At 40.0% G+C, this 21,835-nt stretch overlaps 2 protein-coding genes and 1 long non-coding RNA gene across 5 annotated transcripts in view; 2 read left to right on the forward strand and 1 right to left on the reverse strand.

The window, feature by feature from the left end:
• The window catches only part of LOC309693852 (uncharacterized protein), a 548,750-nt gene that overhangs the window by 391,623 nt on the left and 135,292 nt on the right, over positions 1 to 21,835 (reverse strand). The window lies entirely within an intron of this gene.
• ephb1 (EPH receptor B1) overlaps positions 1 to 21,835 on the forward strand; it is a 187,732-nt gene that overhangs the window by 103,436 nt on the left and 62,461 nt on the right. For both annotated transcript variants that reach the window (XM_082513439.1, XM_082513440.1), the window contains exon 5: positions 8,798 to 9,133. In XM_082513439.1, coding sequence (XP_082369565.1) covers positions 8,798 to 9,133 — 336 coding nt within the window. The remainder of the gene's footprint in view (positions 1 to 8,797; positions 9,134 to 21,835) is intronic.
• LOC309693859 lies at positions 19,144 to 20,163 on the forward strand. Its single transcript, XR_014272744.1, has 2 exons — positions 19,144 to 19,191; positions 19,522 to 20,163. It is a non-coding gene; the product is annotated as an uncharacterized lncRNA (long non-coding RNA).

Below are 21,835 nucleotides of genomic sequence, written 5' to 3' on the forward strand. Positions count from 1 at the left end.
AAGTTTGTTTACCTCACTTCCTTCACTGTCACTGGGGAGTGTCTTAATGGTTTGTTCTCTTCACAACATCAGGCTGGAAGCATTATTGGTGTGGTTATGTGTTCATTTAGCCCACATTTATTCACATAGACCTGATTAATTGGCCCAAATGGACTCAAAAGCACATAGAACTTTCCTAATCAGGTAGCAGCTGTATAGCTTTTGCTTCTAAACTCTGAGTTCATTGTTCTTATTTAGCCATGTATTCTTTTGTGAAAAAAATAAATGAGTAAACAAATAAATAAATGAATAAAAGGGGCTAAAAGGTGCAATGAATGCCCAGCGGAGCATGGCTGTCTGTCTCTGAACGATTTGGCTATGTGAAAGGTGTGCACAGCAGCGCTTAATCCACCGAGGAAGACGTTACACGTAGGGAGAGTGCCGTTTGGTGAAAAAGTGGACCTGAACAGGTATGAGGGCAACAGCATTGATCACCACAAAGATGATGGCGTCACTAGGTTTCATTTAAGCTCTTGGTCACAACTTCTATCTTTTCTGCGGCAACAATAGCACAAACAGGACTAGCGCACAGACTGGTTGTACCACATGTTCTTGACGTGAAAGTAGAGCTGGGCGATAGAACGATAACGATATGTATCGCGATATAACTTTTACTCGATAGAGAAATTAAGCTATCGCGATAGACTTCGCCGCTCTTGTCCTCTTAAAATAAAAAAAAATAAAAAAAAAAGGTCAGCCAATCCAAACTAAGTAGCGCAGAGCCGAACCAATCACAGCCGCAGCGTCACGTCGCGTGACTTGTTACGTACAGCACAAGTGCCAAGCCGCACGTGTGTTTGTTTGGGAAGCAGGCAGCGGGTAATGGAGCCAGCGCGTAATGGAGGAAATGAGTGTGCCGACTAGAAAAATCAACCGAGCGTGACCGAAGAGAAAACAGATGATGGTTCCAATGCCGGAGAGATTGTCGAACGGAAGAGCCATAGAAGTTCCGTAGTGTGAAGGTATTTCGGCTATTTCAAGTCTGACAAAAAACAGAGTAGCGTGCACTGTAAATTGTGCCGAAAGCAAGTCTGGAAATACAATAAACTGGTGCATGCGTCACACTGTGCGCCACGTTATTGTTTCGGTGAAATGAATTTCTACAATACTGTTACTGTTAATTCTACTCTCTGCAGTGTTTAAATGCTTACATATACACACAGTTACTGTCCCTCCACACATACGACTCGGGTCTGCTTCTATGCCCCAGCTTTGTTTACTTTTTCCCACCGAGGCTTCTAGACTTCTGATTGGCCAACATTTCTGCAGGGTGAGGAATCTAGCGCCACCTGCTGCTTTGGCATGTTCATAGCAGCGTTTTCCTTCATTTCTGCCTTTATGTGTGGACGGGATTATTTTTTAAAACGAAAACGGAAAATCTCCGTTTTCAAAAACACCCGTGTACGTGTGGACGTAGCCTCAGTCTCTGACTGGAAGCGCTAATTCGTCATTCGGCTTTTGTCAGACTAAAGTAACTGTTAAAACTGTTTGAAAAGCTCAGCTATACAACAAGGAGAGATTGAGAATTTCCTTTTAGTTCTCAGTTTATTTGATACTGACAAAAGTTAGTTTTGTCTGTTCTTCTGTAAAACAAACTAAGATTTATTTTTAGAATTAATATTTTGTTTCTAAGTGGAATTGACAATTTAGTAGCCTGTTTCGTTTGTTCTATTTTGAAACTTAAACGCTTTAGCGGCTGCCTTTTGTGTAGTTTGCAATATTTGCCTTTATTTATCTGAAAAAGTCTCATGTTCCTTAAGTACATCTACCCTGTTGAACTTATTATGGGAAATAAATATTTAAATAAAAACAAGCTGCTGATTATTTCACATTTTACTTGTGAGCAACGGCACATTTAAATCTTACAAATATAGTTATTTGGCTTATATCGTGATAGATATCGTTATCGCCTGAAATGAAAAAAACATATCGTGATATGAAAAAATCTCATATCGCCCAGCTCTACGTGAAAGTAAATGGCTACAACATGTAGACATGTAACATGGCTGCAAAGCAGTGCTTAGCTCTGCATAGGACAAACGCAGAGCTGTGCTGGTACCGTTTAGGCTTTAGATGTTCTCAGTTTTCTGTGCTCTCCAATAGTTTACGGCACTGCCTGACGAATTAGCAAGTGTTCCATCAGCTAAAGCCTCAGCCTTTATTTTGTGGCCTTGCATTTTCCCCCAAGCAATCTCAGCTCAACAGCAGCTCCATCTTAGACATCTTAAATAGATCCGTATGCTCTGTGTTCCATTTCAAAATGTAACTGGCTCCTTTTTTTTCTGTTTTCAATCTCGTCTTATCTGCTCTGTCAGTTCTGTTATTTTTTCCTTTGCCCCACTCTTCTCCTTCATTTTGTGCTCGGTCCTCTCTATAACTCTGTAACAGGAGTCCAGTTACATTGCTGTTTGTATTCAGACAAAAAAATGAAACTGCTTACTAATACACTCACACTTAAGTAAAACATACCAAAAGGCTGTATGCTAAATCTGTTGGAAATGGTCCCTTTTAGCAATATTATATTGATAATATTAAGCAAATGTTAGCAGCTTTTCAATTTGTATTAAAATAATTTGTCTGCAAATCTGTCTGCACAAAGCTTTTTCTGAAGGCTGAAGCATACAGTAGCAGCTAGGCGTGATGCTCTAGTTGTCATAGATCTCAGCCAGGGGGGCTAGTGAGATGATCCTAGTAGCAATCTCTTTAATACTACAGGTCTTGATAAGAGCACTGCTAGAGTAGCTTAAATCAGACCAGCCTGTAGCTTGATGCTGTAGCTTAAGCACTTCTTGCCGTCATCAGGCACGTAGGGGCTCTATGCTCCTGATCAGTCTGATTAGCTCGCTGATGGATTGTCTGTTGCATGGCTCTGTGAGCTGAAGGCCGCATGCTAACCACCCCACCCCCCACAACCTTTTTTTTCCCGTTGGGGGTATGAATATGCCAAGGCAGAGATGCACTTTTAAATACCAGCTCCTCGGATTTCCTTTATCTAAGACATTTTTTCTGACTTCAGTCTATGCCTGAGGAGAGGAATCAGCTACATCCCTGTTAATACGTTTTTGTTTGAAGACATGCGAGTTTTACCTTTGTGCCAGTGTCCATTCTGCTCTGGGTGGAACAAGATTTTGGAAACGCTCAACCAGCTTTAGTTTGAAAACCCAGGGATTGTGTTTTAGTCTGGAGAAGGAAATATAGACTTTTTTTTTAAACGCACATATCCTTGTTGATTGGGTTTTATCTGCCACAAAAATTAAGCTAGAACATTTAAGCTTACTCTCATTCCTTTTTGATTTCAACCTTTTTGTCTCGGTAGTCATTCCATTGGTGATGCTTTGGTACCTCTCTGTGTATTTTCAAGTATTGGTTCCATCTCAGCCTAAGCAAAGAAATCTCTGCTCATATGTTTTCTTTATCATCTTTCTCCTTAACATTTTTGTGACCAACCCTCTGTTTCCTGTTGCTCCTCAGTGCATACACTGCCAGAGTCTGCGTTTGGTCGATGCGATGTGCATTTATAGGTTTGTTAATGAAAATGTTCCTTCCTATCTGAATTTTCATTTTAAAGCAGTTTTAACAGTTTTTAAAATGAAAACATATTCAAATATTTTGAAGAGAAATGTTGATAAAGCTTCAAAGATTGTGTGTGAAACCTTTTCATTCTGATTTGGACTTTTTTAGTGAGTGTTTTATGTTCACTCTGATCCCCAAGCTCAAGGCCCCAGTTTGACATTCCCCAACTACCCCACAGATGTGCGTGTGTTTAAAAAAATAAATAATGAAAATAAATAAATAATGTTTTCATGTGTTAGCATGGTTCAGTGGAGAGAGGTCGGTGTGACCCAGCATGCTGGGACAATGGGTGTCTCAGTATGTGGAGTCAAAAGAATGACAAGCTGAGTGGTAACTGACGGGAGTCGAGCAGTGAAACCAGTTCTAATTGGTCCGGGGGAGGCAGGGGAAAAGGTGATGGTGCATGAGGTCCGGGTGGACTTGTGTCAAAGAAAGAAAAAACAAATCCCATCAACACACCAGGAGGTACTCCGTGTGACAAAGCAAGATTTGAATATGCATTTTTTTAATGTATAGTCTATGCTGAAAAATAAAAGCAACCCTGCCAAATTCTAAATACACTGAACAAAAATATAAACGCAACACCTTTGTTACTGCTCCCATTCCCCATGGGATGGACGTAGAGACCTAAAATTCATTCCAGATACACAATATAACCATCCCTCCCAAACAGTGGTCACAAATCAGTCCAAATGTGTGGTAGTGGGCACATCTGCTATATTGAGATAATCCATCCCACCTCACAGGTGTGCCACATCAGGATGCTGATCTGACATCATGAGTAGTGCACAGGTGTACCTCAGACTGCCCACAACAAAAGGCCACCCTGGAATGTGCAGTTTTTTGCGCTATTGGGGGTCTGGGGACCCAGAACCGGTCAGTATCTGGTGTGACCACCATTTGCCTCATGCAGTGCAACACATCGTCGCATGGAGTCTATCAGATTGTCAATTGTGGCCTGTGGAATGTTGGTCCACTCCACTTCAATGGCTGTGCGAGGTTGTTGGATATTCGTGGGAACTGGTACACGCTGTCGTATACGCCGGTCAAGCACATCCCGAACATGTTTAATGGGTGACATGTCCGGTGAGTATGCTGGCCATGCAAGAACTGGGACATTCTCAGCTGCCATCTGCCCTGAACAATGTGAACCATGATTCATCCGTGAAGCGCACACCTCTCCAACGTGCCAGACGCCATCGAATGTGAGCATTTGCCCACACAAGTCTGTTACGGCGACGAGCTGGAGTCAGGTCAAGACCCCGATGAGGACGACGGGCATGCAGTTGAGCGTCCCTGAGACGGTTTCTGACAGTTTGTGCAGAAATTGTTTGGTTGTGCAAACCAATTGTTCCAGCAGCTGTCTGGGTGGCTGGTCTCAGACGATCTTGGAGGTGAACCTGCTGGATGTGGAGGTCCTGGGCTGGTGTGGTTACACGAGGTCTGCGGTTGTGAGGCCGGTTGGATGTGCTGCCATATTCTCTGAAACGCCTGTGGAGACGGCTTATGGTTGAGAAATGAACATTCAATGCACGGGCGACAGATCTGGTTGACATTCCTGCTGTCAGCATGCCAATTGCACGCTCCCTCATTGCTTGTGGCATCTGTGGCATTTTGCTGTGAGACAAAACTGCACATTCCAGGGTGGCCTTTTGTTGTGGGCAGTCTGAGGTACACCTGTGCACTACTCATGATGTCAGATCAGCATCCTGATGGGCACACCTGTGAGGTGGGATGGATTATCTCAATATAGCAGATGTGCCCACTACCACACATTTGGACTGATTTGTGACCACTGTTTGGGAGGGATGGTTATATTGTGTATCTGGGATGAATTTTAGGTCTCTACGTCCATCCCATGGGGAATGGGAGCAAAAACAAAAGTGTTGCGTTTATATTTTTGTTGAGTGTATGTTATTATGTTTATACATTAAAAAAAAAAAGCTGTATATGCAGCTGCTAACTGGTTCATGGGGAACATCTTTGGATGGTAATTGAATCAGCATAGATATGGGAACTGACAAGGAAAGCAGTATGGTTCTGATGAATTTCAGTATGCGTAATCTGTACCATATTGGCTCTCACTCAATACTCATATCTGTGGCCTGTCCCCTGAAAACTTCCTGGAGTCCTATCGAATGTCGTCTGTGCTTTTGTAATCCAAACAAAACCCATAAAAATTTCTAACTGAAATGGTTTATCTGTTTTTTTTTCTTCATTTTCCTCATCATCCCATTTAGCTGTTTTCCTCTGATTTTATAATTCAAAGGGAAAAGAGAGGAAGCTGTCAAAGTGAATAAATCTCTGCTCTTTTCTCACAAGCCTTTTTTTTCTTAATCCACTTCTGGAGTCAGTTAAGGGTGCTTCCCACAGCTCAGCCATCAGCTGGCCAGTTTCCTCTCTCAGTGACTGGTAATAAATGGAGCTAAGTCAAGGTAATTGTCTAGCCTGCTCTAATTCCTGTACTGACTTTGAAGACATAATGCTCTATCTAGACTATCAGGCACAAGCATCCACTTATATTCAAAACTTTCCTAAGTCTCGTTGACACATCTAAAGTATCGCTCACACAGAGTCAAGAAAGGTTCAAAGCTACTGTCGAGTGTTATGGATGTGTAGATTGTACTTTTATCAGTTTCATATTCCAGTTCTTCCTCACTCATCACTGTGAATACACCCAAATCTCACAAGCAGCACTGCTAACACGAACACACTCCGACTCTGACTGCTTTAGTCTCTTACAGAGTCACTATTAATCCTTATAACATGTTGTTTTTTTCATCTCTCACCAGCCCACACAGCCCCTCTTTCTTTCTCCCGGCTCCTCTGGCTGTGATCACTATCTCCACACAGGGACCTTCTGTTGGCCCCCCAAGGCCTTTTTCACATCATAAAAACAAACAGTTTGAAAGAAGAGAAGCACTAGCCTCAGACCATTCAAAAGGTGGATGAGTACACAATATCTGGACGTTTTTATTTTGGGCACTGGGGCTCTCTTTATATCAGTAGCCAAGGAAGGAAACTGGGCCGTAGTGTTTTACAGTCCAGGTGGTATTTTAAAGCCCCCTTAGTAACAGGGCGCTATGCATATCAGCCTGTGAGTGTGAGGAACACATGAGAGGAGTAACACAGTAGGACTTTTGACATAATACTCATAACAATATTGATCAGACTTTCATTTTGTCTACTAACTCAGGGGTGTTTTTTTGCTGCCGTGCATTTCTGCCTCGCTGCGTCTCTTCTTTCTAGGAAGCCATGTTCACCTTGCGTGACCCTGTCGATTTATTTAGCCGTATCATAAAGTGTCATTTTGATTTCCACATCTGCTTAAAGGGTATGACATAAATACTGTGGATGGCTGCACCAGTCTTATTCGCACAGACACTTTTGCGCATATTGCACTTGCCCATATTATAGAAAAGCACATGTGTAATGATGTATCATTACTGTTCCTATGCTAATGGCCTGCTTTTTGTGTTGCTGTGTGCACTGTCTTTACTTTGCAGAGTGGTGCAAAAAAGAAAAAAAAATGTGGGCGTTCTTTTTGGAGGGGGATTGGAGAAATGATCTATTTCTGTAGTAGCAGTATGTATGTAAACACAACCAAATTATGTTGTGTGTGATGTAACTGAAGGAATGTCTGCCAAGAGCTACAAGTAAAACTGCCACCAAATTACTTCATGTGGCAAATTAAAACAGCCATGGTACAGGTCATCATACAGGTGGAAGTCCTGTGTGATTGCTTACAGCATCCCTGCATATGTAGAGTATTGTTGCAACTGGGACGTTAGACATATAATTCACACCATAGTCTGTCTGTGGGTTTGGGCATGCATTTTCCACATGAACAGATCTGCTTATGTTTTTTCCCAGCAAGTGCATTTATGTGACAGATGACATAAAATGTATGCTGCGTGAGTAACATGAAGTGCAGTCCATAGTCCCTAACTGCGAAACTGCCTCCAGTCCCCTCAAGCAACCCTATGACATATTTTACACATTTTCATATGAATTTGCTGGTTTCTATGTGCCTTTTGCCCATGTTGTCTGGAGCGTTAGCGGCCCTCTCATCCAGACCATAATAATCACGCTGTGTGGTTACACCCTTTGTCTCTCTGACCTCTCTGCTTTTGAGACCCTGAGACGAGGTTGCAGAAGTAACACAGCCATTCCCACTCTTGTGTGTTCTGTCATTTTTTACTTAGCTTACCGAGTATGTGTGTGTGGCTTTGCAGCAAAAATTAATTGTGTCTTTGTAGACTGAGGTAACTATTTTCCTCATTTCCATGAACATGTGCTGTATAAAATTCTTATTGTTGTAGGTGCTCGTGGTCAAAAGCTAAAATAAAGTAAAAAGAGGAAGAAGGCGAGTCGAGTAATTCCTCAAAAGGTTTTCTAGAATTGAGTTGATTTTCGGTTCACTGTAGTCATGGGTCTAGAAATAGGTCAGTTTAATTTCTCTTATAATGATAAAGGTCAGGCTTTATGCAAGATAAATTGCTACCAGATCAGCTCTGCAGGGCTGCCTCACTTAACCTAAGGAGCTAGGGTAAGGGTTTTGGAAAGCTTTGTCTGGTATCTGGGAGGGCTGCTTCTGAGCAGTCGAAGGGTCTCTCAGCTAAGAGTAATTCTCCACTGGCATTTAAACAGATTTTAACTCTTTAAGAATTGTGCTGCAATTGCAGAAGGCCAAACAAGGCACTTTTCTGCACCCTGATATTAAGCCACCACTCAAGCAAAACAATAGTTTCATTATTTCTTGATTTCTTTCTGAATATCGTTTTTGAAGTTCCGCTCCAGCTGCGGGCTATGAGGGAGTGAATGGGAGCGTGAATCTCCAGAGCCACTTGGATAAGAATACTCCATGCAACACTGCATTTTGCTAAATAACCAATGTTTGATAGACACAAACGTTTCGCTGTATGATCTCTCTGGGTGTGAATGGAATAAATTAGCATTCCAAATTGTGCTCGAGATGAAGAAAAATAAGAAAAAGACAAGTTGCTCTCAAAACCAGCATTTGTATTTATTAGACTGTTGTAAAATGACAAAAGTAAAAGGAGAGAAATGTATGAAACTATTTTGTTTTCCTCTTTATAAGCAATGTGTTAATTTTCTTTCAGCCTGATGACATCTTTTACACAGATACCCTCAAGTTTATCTTTCATAATTTTTATATCTACAGGCGTGCCATCCAGCCCGAGAAATGTGATCTCCATTGTCAATGAAACCTCGGTGATCCTGGAGTGGCATGCCCCCAGGGAGACGGGTGGTCGTGATGATGTCGTCTACAACATAGTGTGCAAGAAGTGCCAGGCCAACCGGCGTTCCTGTTCCCACTGTGATGACAACGTCGAGTTTGTTCCAAGACAGCTGGGCCTGACCGAGACCAGGGTGTTCATCAGCAACTTATTGGCTCATACTGTCTACAGCTTCGAGATACAGGCCGTCAATGGTGTCAGCAATAAGAGTCCATACCCTGCGCAGCATGTTTCCATAGATATCACCACCAACCAGGCTGGTAAGTACCTTTACTTCCATGACCATTCAAAAAGCTGTCCATATCAATGTTGTTTTTCATTTTAGCTGTTTACTTTTGGTAAGTGTTCTGTTACAGTACAGTCCAGAAAGAGCTTTAGTGAAGGTTACAAATGACGTGCTTGTCCTGATCTCAGTGCAGCGTTCGATACTGTTGACTATAATATTTTATTACAGCGATTAGAGCATGTTGTTGGTATTAAAGGTACTGCGTGCAGTTGTTTGAATCATATCTATCTAGTATAAACTCCAATTTGTTCATGTAAATGGTGAGTGGAGAGTCTTCACACACTAAGGTTAATTAGGGAGTTCCACAGGGTTCCGTGCTAAGACCAATTCTGTTTACATCATTCATGCTTCCTTTAGGCAGCTACAGTACTGACAGAGGACTAGAAAGAGAGAGCATGTTTCTCTGGCTTACTTGTGCTTCAAGATTAGGCCTAAAACTTTCCTTTTTTCTAAAGCATATAGTTAAGGCTGGATCAGGTGACACTGAATCCTCCCTTAATTACGCTGCAATAGGTCTAGGCTGCTGGGGTATTCCCATGATGCATTGAGTATTTCATCTTTTGTCAGCTTTTTCACCCACTATGTGTTTATACACTTCTCTTCATTTGAGAATAGCTGTTATTAATCTCTAGCTCTCTTCCACAGCATGTTTTTTTCCTGTATTGCTCCTCTTACCTCAACCAATCGCGGCAGACGGCCGCCCCTCCATGAACCTGGTTCTGCTGGAGGTTTCTTCCTGTTAAAAGGGAGTTTTTCCTTCCCACTGTCGCCAAAGTGCTTGCTCATAGGGGTAACATAATTGTTCTGGTTTTCTCTGTTTTCATTGTATTATTGTAGGGTCTACCTTACAATATAAAGCACCTTGATGCAACTGTTGTTGTGATTTGGCGCTGTGTAGAGCTGGGCGATAGAACGATAACGATATGTATCGCGATATAACTTTTACTCGATAGAGAAATTAAGCTATCGCGATAGACCTCGCCGCTCTTGTCCTCTTAAAAAAAAAAAAAAAAAAAAAGGTCAGCCAATCCAAATTAAGTAGCGCAGAGCCGAACCAATCACAGCCGCAGCGTCACGTCGCGTGACTTGTTACGTACAGCACAAGTGCCAAGCCGCACGTGTGTTTGTTTGGGAAGCAGCCAGCATGTAATGGAGCCAGCACGTAATGGAGGAAATGAGTGTGCCGACTAGAAAAATCAATCGAGCGTGACCGAAGGTTACAGAAGAGAAAACAGATGATGGTTCCAATGCCGGAGAGATTGTCGAACGGAAGAGCCAAAGAAGTTCCGTAGTGTGAAGGTATTTCGGCTATTTCAAGTCTGACAAAAAACAGTAGCGTGCACTGTAAATAGTTGGGTTGCGGTCACGTGGTTCTGATGACGTGCGGAGGCAGCGCGATTTTTGAGTGGAGGGCGGAAGTAAACATGGAGGACACTGTGGAGAGTCAGGAGAGCAGCTATTGTGCAACTTTAGACCCCGTTTCTCGGGAGAGATATAAACAGATAGTTAAAAAATATATCGGACGTGATCCGTATTCTTTGAAAATGTCCGAATACACCACAGAAGTAAAGGATTTGCCTACTATCGAGGCTGTGGATATCACCAACTACTTGGTCCTCCAGACTTCTTACTACACTAGGCAGCAAATGAAAGCTTTCAAGAGTCTGGAGGCGTACAATTTTTTTGTCAGCGGGTGGGTCCACAACCTTGGAACAAAACGTCTCCGTGATGGATACAGTTTGATGTTTGCAAGGGTGAGTGTTTGTTCTTATATTGCTTTATCTTAAACACGCTAACAGTTAGCGGTAGCGGCTTTAACGTCAACAAACATGCCACATCCTTAGGACTTCGTTAGAGTGACAGTTGTTTGTTTCAAGGTAAACCATTCTCAGCGGTCTAACGAGACACCTCTGAAGACTTGGGTAATTGCAAAGGAGGATGGAGAAGTGATTGCAGCTCATTGCAATTGTATGGCAGGGTTCACTGCAAATTCCTTGTAGCTTGACAAGATTTATTGTCTTAATTTTAGCCAGATTATCTTGTCCATCTTGTTTTGAACATTACAAGCTAGTTTCCAGTCTCATGTGTTAGATGATTAGACTTGTTTCAAGTATATATTACTTTTTTTCCTTATTTAGTCTGTATATCTAAAAATGAACCATTTTACATTTATTTCAAGCAAAAATAGCTTTTAGATAGAGTGTAAAACAAAAATTATCTCAAAATAAGAAACATTCACCTTTTTCCTTGAAATAAGAAAGTCACTCATTGGAAGGTATTTATTTCAGGTTTTTAAAGAAAGGACATCTTCAAGGTTATATTTTGTCATAACATAGACACTGTTTCTGAAATTGACTGGGTAATATGACGTAAAATCAAGTAGGTCTTCAACATCAGTCAGTTCAGTTGCTTGGGCAAGGTTGGGAATTGCAATTTCATAGGCAAGAAAGTCTTTGTTGAAACCCAAGGTTTCATACACCTGGTATTCAAAACAATAAAGTACACTATTAACAATAAAAATGTTTTTTACAAGTCCAAAGATAGGGTTTAAACCATTTGCTGAAATGAGTATAAGAGACCTGTCACAGATGTATTTGTTTCCATGTAAAATAAGCCACTTTACTCTAACGGCATGATGTATAGCATCTTCAATCCCCAAAAACTCTACAACCTTTGATTGCAAATGGTCCATATTAGCAACCTCTGATACAGGACCTAGTTCTTTCTCATTTACAAATATCGGATGCTCAGTTCCTGCTTCACTTTGGCAACACTCCAGCAGCTGATTGTGGTTTACAAGAGACTTGCACACATTCTTAAAGTTTAATTTGGATGACCATTGTTTAAAAAAACTGTGTTTAGACTCGAATCTCATGCACATATGACGTATTACAGGTCCCAGGGCAATAATTTGAGAGGGAAGATGCAGCATGTAATGTTGCTTTGGTATTACATTTTTTTCTGGGAATAGTTGCCTGAATTGTTTAAGATGATCTTCTATCATTTTTTTTAGTTTGGACACAGTTTGTAAAGACACAACTGGGGCAAAAAGTATTTTAACAATTTCAATTAAATCCAAAATAAACTGGATAAAGGGATTTTTCTCTACAACACTGTACAATAAGAATGGCACAATCTTGATCAATATAAGCATTTGTCCAGAGGATTGTTTGAGTCTGTTGTCACTTGAAGCTAAAGTAGCAATACTAATTGGTGAAGGCTTGTCACGTATGTCCACTGATGAAAAAGGAAAGTTCTGCATGGCAGAATTAAACAAGTCCAAATCCAAATTTCCAGATAAAACAAGGTATTTCAACACACACTTAATTTCCATTGGTGCCACTCCTTCAAGAATTACATGCATAATATCCTGTGGCATCTGCTCTATGAGATTAAAACCTGGGAAATCAACTAATTTGCTTTGTCTATTTATGCCAAAAGTCGTTTTGAGCGAGGATTTCAAAAATTCGGTAGTTGCCCTTTCTATTTCAATGCACTGCCTAATGTGTCCGTCCAATGTCCGTCTGGTGAAACTATGTTCATTGAAATTTTCTTGCATTTCATCAAAAGTACACTCACAATGACGACATTTGCTATACGCAAAACCAACTCCTTCCTTAAATCCTGCAAGCTCATGCTGGGCAAGAGTGTCTCCACACACAGCAACAACTGCTCCGTTTAAATAAAATTCCCCATTGACAGTGTTAATCATAACACCATCGTACAGTAACTTCAAGTCCTCATTGATTCTCCGCAGTATTATATCTACCCCACACTCATCTATGTCCCTAGACTTTGCGATTGCGAGAAGTCTGATGGAAGCCAACTTTGATCTAAACTTAGGGTCTATGTTGCCTAAGGTGTAATAAAACATTAGTAGTTTATTTACACTCGCACGTGACCCTAGGGGGTTACACATTTCTATCTCATCAGAATAGAGTATCAGTTGTAAAGCAGAGTTCTTCTTTGAAAACAGTGGGTGGGTTTTGAAAATAATTCCATCATTAATGTCATACAAAAAACTGGCGTTGGGGCAACTCTGAGGTCCAGCACTGAGCATGTCAAATAGTCTTGAATTGGATAAAAGCTGTTTCAAACTTTCAATCAAAGGAATGTAGTAGAAAGACTTGTTTTTGATTGCAAGAACTCTCGATTCTCCCTTTTTAACTCTACAGGCATAATTGGAAATGATGATCTCCTCAGGTGTGACAGGGTTGAAATGCATCTGTGTTACACGGTCCTGTAGGTTTGAAGCTGCACATATGGGAAAGGGATCCTGAAAGTTGTCCAGTGTTGAAAGAACTTCTTGTTGTAAAGGTCCATTGCTGTCAGGTTGCCTTTCAAGGATGGTCTTTATTTTTCCCCTCAAGGACGTCAGAAGAGCTGTTTGATACTGTTGGACACCAAGGACAATGTTGTTGACACTCCTCTGATGGGGGAAAAAAAAACACATCAGAGACATGAAAGCGTAAATAGAAAATATAACAGAAGCAAAATGCAACTCTATTTCTTTAGCTCAAATTAATGAGCCACTGAATGTTGTAATTTACCAGTGGAGCAGTAGAAGAAGAAATCAGCCAATAATTGGCATTGTTTTGCATGACATGCCACATGCATGACTCACGTGGCACAAACACATTGCACCGAGCAAGATGGAGGAGCATGAAAGGTTACAACAGAAAAAGTGAACAAATGATTGCCTCATTTATTTTTTTTTATGTAATTCTACTTCATTTGTCTTTTATGCCTAAAAGTGAACACATTTTACACTGTTAAGCCTATTTTAAACTGTTGAGTGTGCCCAGAGTTACATACATTGCAGTGAACTGCACAACTCTTGTGCTTAACTTCTTCGTAATGTACATTTGTTCTTAATAACTTATATAGGTGAAAGTAATAGCTGAATAAAACCAGCGATGAAAAACAATCAATTAATTGCAAAGATAGTGGACAGATTATGAAAAAAAAATCATTAGTTGCAGCCTTACATTGAACCAGACTTATTAACAAGTTAACAATGACACCCCCATAATATCAGATGAAGCAGTACCTGTGATAGGTGGCATTGCTCCCGCACACCAATAGCAAATGCAGCTGCACATCTGGCAAGATCAACAGTTTCTCTTTTACCCTACAGGACAAAAAGAAAAACAATTGTGTAAGAAAAATGACTCACTCAGAATGTGTTTCAAATTCCACCAGATGCAAAACAAAACAAAGAAATATTCCAAACTGTTGTACATTTTTGCTATTAAAAGATTCATACTACAATGGATAGCTAATGAAGCTGCAAATGTTATGAACAATTTAAGAGTTATTTAATGAAACTTAACCAATCTTTATGGAATCTACTCTGAAGTTAACTGAAAGAAAAATTTGAAAGCTGCTTGGTTCATGGAGCATCTAACAACAACCAAGGCAGGTACACAACACTGGTAAATAAGTTTATTTATTATGTTTAAGTATGGTAACTAAGCCTACATTGTTGTGCAAGCCTGAATTTCAGCGGATTCATGCATTTGAAATTCAGCACTGGCCTTCATACCTATTAAAATATTCTAATCAAGTAGTTTATCTTAGAAAACACATAACTTTAAAACTATAATTTTCACTTGAACTGAGTACATTTTCTCTAGTTAGGCTTTACTACGGTTTTACTAAAGCTGAATTGGGGTAACTGTGCTTGGTTAAGGTTAAACAACACACATACAATTAAAAATTCGCGCGCGTACACACAGAAACACATAAAGTACATTACCTGATTCTGACGAGGTGTTTGAAGCTCAGCCGCGTCTTGCTCCATCATGTTCTGACTTTCCTGTCGCTCCTCCTCCAACACCTCCGATGTTACTGGGGGGTCTAGTGGTGGTGGCTCTACTTCAGTGCCATTGCCATTGCTAACAGTTTGTCTGGGTTCGGCAGTATAGTCGGCAAAAATGGCTGTACCAAAATTTTCGCCTCCTAATACATTTGCATCGGATGAAGCTGTCAGCCATCCTGTAGGCGGGTTCCCAGTGGAGATGTATTGTGGATGTGTGCGTCTGAGATGGTGGTAAAACGAGTTGAAAACACGGTAATCCTCGGCGCATCCATCGACTCCACAAATGACACGGAAATCTGGACTGCGACTGTGTGCAGTATTAATGTGACTTAAGAGAGACTTCAATGTTAACGCCACAAAGACGAAGCAAATCACACACCTCCAACAGGCCATTGTATTAGACTAAAGTCAAGCAAAAAATATGTTGCAGTGTGGAGCTGTTGCCGCGCTAGTTTGGGAAATACCAAGTTCATGGGGGGAGGGGGGTATTACAAACTGGAGCTGTAAAAACAAAAAATGGTCACAAATAAGGTAAAATGAAATAACACCTATAAGAGTTTATTTTAAATCAATGAAGAAGAAATTTACCTATCATACTGACTGTGTTTTATGAACGTACAAACCACTAAATTGTATATAGAAGCAAAAATTGAGATGTGCACCCCCCTTCGTGTTCCATGTTAGTTGTTACCCAACTCCGTTTGAATTTGGAGTCACAGGAATCTTCTGCACCTGAGCATTGAAAGAAAAACTGTGAGAGAAAGCTTCGTCAAGAAAGAGAGGTAAGCAATTTTAATTTTTCGAATGTAAGTAGTGTGTAGTCTAATCACTGTTTTAAAGTCAAGCGGACAGAATAATAAATTTAATTTGAGCGCGGGAAGGAGTAATGTAGCATGCTAACGGATGCTAGCGTTAGCTTAGCAGCCCTCGCATGTGGTTCAGAGAACATTATTTAGTGAAGTATCTACTGTAATGTTGTGAGAATTCCTAGCTATGCTATTTATAAGGGGCAGTATTAGCCGTTTGTATTAACTTAAGTTAATAGGCACACTGAGAATTTCTTTCAATTAGCAAGAGAGCTAATTAACCACATTCAGGGTTTTCCAATTGTCTTTGACTGATTTACTAGCTGCTTGTATTCCCTCACAAGGTGTGGGTTTAAATTAATATTTTGATATTAATTGGATTTATTAAAGTGGGCTCAAAACAGTGTTATTCAGGAATCAGGCTGGTTGGTAAAACAAGTAGCGCTGTGTATCGATTCAAAATTGAAACAGAAGATGGCAGCACTGTATGTGCAAGGATGCCAGCTGCCGTTAAACCCCGAAGAAGAAGAAGAAGCTGTATCCCAGAATTCATAGCGCGGCCTAGCTCAGTTTCCAAAAATGGCGGCAGCTAGTTAGTTTTAAAATTTCTCTTATTACTCTTTCTAGGTCACAAAATAAACGTTTAACATATTTTCAGGCGAGAATGTAGCCGTGTAAACTTCAAATATCTGGACAGTTTATCAAGACACCACATATTTTCAAAAGCGCTCCGACGTTTTCGGAGACGTCTGTTACCCACTAGCTCGATAGCTAGCCGGGGTTTAACGCTCACTAGAGCCGTGAGAACACCGGACTCGGGGCGAACCATTTTCAAAACCACCGCCGTCTTTCACTACTCAGGTGAACATGATATATAAGTCACTTAAATAACTTAAAAATGTTATTGTTTGGCTTTTTTCAGTATTTTATTTGTTCCTGAGTAAATCGGTTTGGCTGAGATTAAAGTTATAGTTTTTACACAGCTGAATAAACGTCAAGCAGACAACTGATTATCAGAAGTGTGAGATGCTGGAGAATATACTCCGGTGTCCTTTTATATTTTAGATAGCAATGAGCAATCTGCAAATTTCTTTAAAATGTAATAAACTATCATCTTGCCTTTATTTTTAGTTAGCACATACCTTAAACACTTAAAGCTATAAGCTAATGATCGTTATGTAAGAGCAGATACTGCTGGTGCAATAAGCTGTACATTTTACGTCCAATGGATGCATGATCTGGCAGCCCTAGTCAGCATAATCTTATTGATGAAATTCAATGACACAAATCTGGGTGAGTAAAAGTTCACCGGGCAATATTGTATAACCCTTTCAGACCTCAGCCGGGCTGTCTGGACATTTCTTTTCTATAATAGCTTTAAAAAGGGTAAAAATGTTGAACAATCAAAACGATTCTTTGACGTGAATCAATTTGATTCTCATGGGACTCAATTAAGATTCAACTTTTCAAATGTTTTTAACATAACACTAATTGTAAACATTTGTCTTGCAGGTGACTGAGCAATGGAGAAGCTGGATGATGTAACAGTATCTGTCCTTAAAGGTTATATTTGATAATATATTTGTGTGTGTGTGTGTGTATGTGTATGTATATATATATATATATATATATATATATATATTTATATTAAAAAAACAGTTATGTTTGTGCAGTTATGTGCTTGCACAGTTTAACTGGTGTTTGTCTTTTTGTTAGCTGCAAGCATTGACGAGCGCATGCTTTTAACATTGACCCGTGATGATCTGAGGGACCTTTTTTCTGGGCCTGAGCACTTTCTCAGAAGAAAACATGTGTGGTCAATAATTCATCCTGAGGTATTATGTAAAAAATATTTAGTTCAACTAATCTCCAGAAAGTATGCTTTTATTTTAGCAGTACTTGACATTTTTATTTTCTCACCCTAAACCAGGAAGACCATCCGCTACCACAGAAACCTGAAACAACTTCTTCACCCAGGGTAGTTGCAACAGGCCCTCCAACTGCTGATGCTAATGCAAGCCAGCTGAAAACCTTGCAGCTCCCCAGTCCTCCGGAATATGTTCTGTACACCGACAGTGAGTTGGAGCAATGCCGAAAGAGTTACCTGGAGTTGGCCTGCTCCGGCAGGGAACAGGCATGCGTCATGTCAAAAGAACTGAGATGCAGATTGGTGAGAAATACAATCACAAGTATGGTGTCCCTTTTGAGAGCAAGCCAAGGCCAAATGGAGCGATACCCCTCTAAGACCGAAATCACTGCAATGGCTAAAAAAGTTGTGGAATATTATCCTATGCTGCAGGATAATGATGCAAGCGTAAAACACGTAAGTTCTTGTATTTGTGTCTCATATATAAATCATTTTGTTTTGTTCAGGGGGCATGATATATATGTATTTTCACCAGGAGAGCATTAATGCCAAGTTACAAAAAAGGCTGCAAAATATGAAAACCCCAGTAAAAAGGCAAGGACCAACACCGGAGAGGGGACGGCCCAAGAGAAGGCTCACTGACCTCTACCCAAGGGATGAAGAAGCTGATGATGAAGATGCTGATCGCAGTTCTTCCAGTGGTGCATCTACTCTGTTATCACCTGTCAGAAATTCTGACAATGCCTCCACTTCATGTGAGTACTAGTAATTTTGTAAAATGGTTATCAACACACAGCCAGTAGTAGCTAATGTTTTGTGGAAGTCTACTTCAGTAACAATGAAAAACCAAAATGCTCTTGTACTTCTCTCTATCTTAGCTGACAAGGATAGTCGGCAAATACAAGCAAGACATTACAAAACATTACAAGAAATGTGTAAGAAGGCAAAACCAAACCAAGAAGATGTGTCCCAGCTATTAGACCTCGAGTTTGAAGCCAGAAGATCCTTCATTGACTCAGACACCATGAAAGAGGAGAACAGAGCTTGCCTCATCTTGGATGCATATCCATGCTTTAAAGAATTGCATCATGTAAGTTTTTGGAAGAGTTAATAAATAATCACTTTAATTTCAAATATATTTGGTGTGGTAGTAAAGTTATTTTGATTTTATTTGTCTACTTATTTTTTTAAACCTATTGTAGGCGTTGGGTGAGCTTCGCAGAATTTTGGATCCCCACAACAACAAGTTCATCAGTCAAGTAAAACTGAGATGGGAAGAATTCTGCTCCAGGGTAGAGTTCTACGGTGTGTCAAAGAAGGCAATGAATCCACCAATGACCATGGACAAAAGTAAGTTTTACCATTTGAATACAAAGTTCTCATCCTTTAAAATTTATGTTTATGAAGGTTTGTTTCTGCTTTGTCCAGCTGAAGCCCACCTTGCACTGATGAAGGCTCTTCCAACCCTCTTTCCCACACCTGCCCATCCACCAAAAACGATGGGGAATGCTTCTGAAGCATTTCTACATGTCCTGAAGGTAAGTTTTATAAAATTTGCTTATAAAGATCTACAGAAAATTTGGCAAACAAAATATTTCGGTCAAACATGACTCAAAAATGCTTTTTCAGTTTCAGCCGAAAGACTTAAATCTATAATTTATTGTTTTCATTAATTTATAACGTATTTAATGTACACGAGTGTGGTCACATAAGGAGTCGCTTGATAAACCATAAGTCAAAACTACTATAAAATGTGTGTAACCAACAAAGAACAAGATAATGACATCTCCAACGTTATGACCAATTCCCAGCAAAAAAACATACAATTAACATAAGATGTTGACTGTCATGTCTTTTGTGTCTTGCAGCCTACAGAAGATCCAGATGCTGTCCTCCAGAAACGAAGCTTGTCATGTCCAGTAGTGATGTTCGATGGCTGCAAGTGTGTCATTGCTGTTGGTAATTTACCAGTTACAACATTTGACAAAGAAAAAATTGGTGAGGCTATGATATATGTGATGGCATACTTTTATGCACTCCATCTGACTTACCCCAAATGCGTGGCAACCCTGCTGTCTGTCATTCAGACAGAAGTTCTCCAGGATGCCATTCATGAGCATGACACTACATCATCTTACAGAAAAGCCCTGGCAGAATGGCATGCATTTATTGGAAAGTAGTGTGTAAATTTCAGATAAGATTAGGAGAGGGCACTTCTGTTTTGTTTTTGTTTGTTTTTTCAATGTGGGTCTTATTTCTAAAATGGAAAATGTTCATTTACTCACCCAGACAAGTTTTGTGGTATTTGGTGTCATTCGGAAGAAATTTGAATCTTTGTGGTCTTCCTATGTCACTCGTCAATTTTAATGGGGCAATGGCGAAACCTCTAAGGCTGTTGAAATGTTGAAACCACTTAAACAAACTCATAATGTTGGACCTGTACTGTTCAATTGTATCTTTATTATCTGCAGGTTATTGTTAAAGTGGACAAATAAAGATGGACACTTTTACTCTGTTTCAGTTTTGTTTTGTCCTTAATCAGCAATATAATCTTAAAGTAGTGTTTAGCTAAATTTAAAAAGAAGAAATTTCTTAAAAATGATTTAATGTACTAGTTTTTAGATTATTTGCCTTGATTTGTTTGTTAGAATAAGTGTTTTATGCCTATTTTCAGATTTAATTTCTTCAACATTTTACTTAGAACAAGTGGTTAAAGCTTATTTTAGGTTTCAAGCCATGATTGGTTGCCTGGAATAAGTGTAAAAGACTTATTTTTAGCTTTATTATCTTTATTTGTGGCCTACAATCAGTGGTTAAAGCTTATTTTAAGTTTCAATTGTTCTAATTTGTTGCCTGTAATAAGTGTAAAAGACTTATTTTTAGCTTTATTATCTTATTTGTGGCCTACAATAAGTGGTTAAAGCTTATTTTAAGTTTCAATGTTCTGATTTGTTCCCTGGAATGAGTGTAAAATACTTATTTTTAGCTTTATTTAAATCTAGATATTGTTCTTATTTCAAGAAATCTTATTAAGAAAAAAACACTTACCCCATGGGCAGATAATTTCACTTGTTTTAAGCAAATCTTCACCAAAAATAAGTGTATTTTTCTAGTATTAAGGAGGTGGGTTTTTGCAGTGTAGTAGCCTGTTCTCCACTGTCACTAGGCTCAAATCCGGGCTCTCAGCCGTCTGTTGCATATCCAAAATCGCCTCTGCACATCGATGCTGTTCTGCCTTAAGCTTCATTCTTTTTTCTCGTTTGAGAACTGATTCCGATCTGGGTTTTCGTTCGTAGCCGAGATTGACCGTCGGAGCCCAGTCCTCCGACTCTTCGTCATCCAAAGCACTTGGGCAGCCTATAGTCCCAATCAAGTCAATATTAGACTACTAACTTAAAAGCACTAAGTAAACGAGAATTTAACGACAACCTAATGCTAATAAGTTCGTTTGCAAACATAACATTACCTCTGACGAAGTGGTCGCTGCAGACACGGGCATTGGCAGACTCTGCTCCTCCCGACTGTAAACGTAAATTTAAAATCCATTTTTTCCTACGTTTTTCGGTTAGAATTTTCCATTTTTCTCCTCTTCGTTGGGCTATTTTTGGTACCCTAAAATACCGTTTATCAGTTTCTCTGGTCGACCTACTGGAGCATCCGTAAACACAACAGGACATAGGCATTTTGCGTACTGTCTGTCTGTGATTTTGCGCTTATCTTTTTCACTTCCAACCGCCAGTCAAATTTCGCGCTTTACGTCGACGTCACGTCTACGTCAAATGAAACCTAGCTATTGTGCCGAAAGCAAGTCTGGAAATACAATAAACTGGTGCATGCGTCACACTGTGCGCCACGTTATTGTTTCGGTGAAATGAATTTCTACAATACTGTTACTGTTAATTCTACTCTCTGCAGTGTTTAAATGCTTACATATACACACAGTTACTGTCCGTCCACACATACGACTCGGTTCTGCTTCTATGCCGCAGCTTTGTTTACTTTTTCCCACCGAGGCTTCTAGACTTCTGATTGGCCAACATTTCTGCACGGTTAGGAATCTAGCGCCACCTGCTGCTTTGGCATGTTCATAGCAGCGTTTTCCTTCATTTCAGCCTTTATGTGTGGACGGGATTATTTTTTAAAACGAAAACGGAAAATCTCCGTTTTCAAAAATACCCGTGT

Source organism: Aulonocara stuartgranti, assembly GCF_965226115.1.
Source record: "Aulonocara stuartgranti genome assembly, chromosome: 18".
In the NCBI taxonomy this organism is placed as follows: domain Eukaryota; kingdom Metazoa; phylum Chordata; class Actinopteri; order Cichliformes; family Cichlidae; genus Aulonocara; species Aulonocara stuartgranti.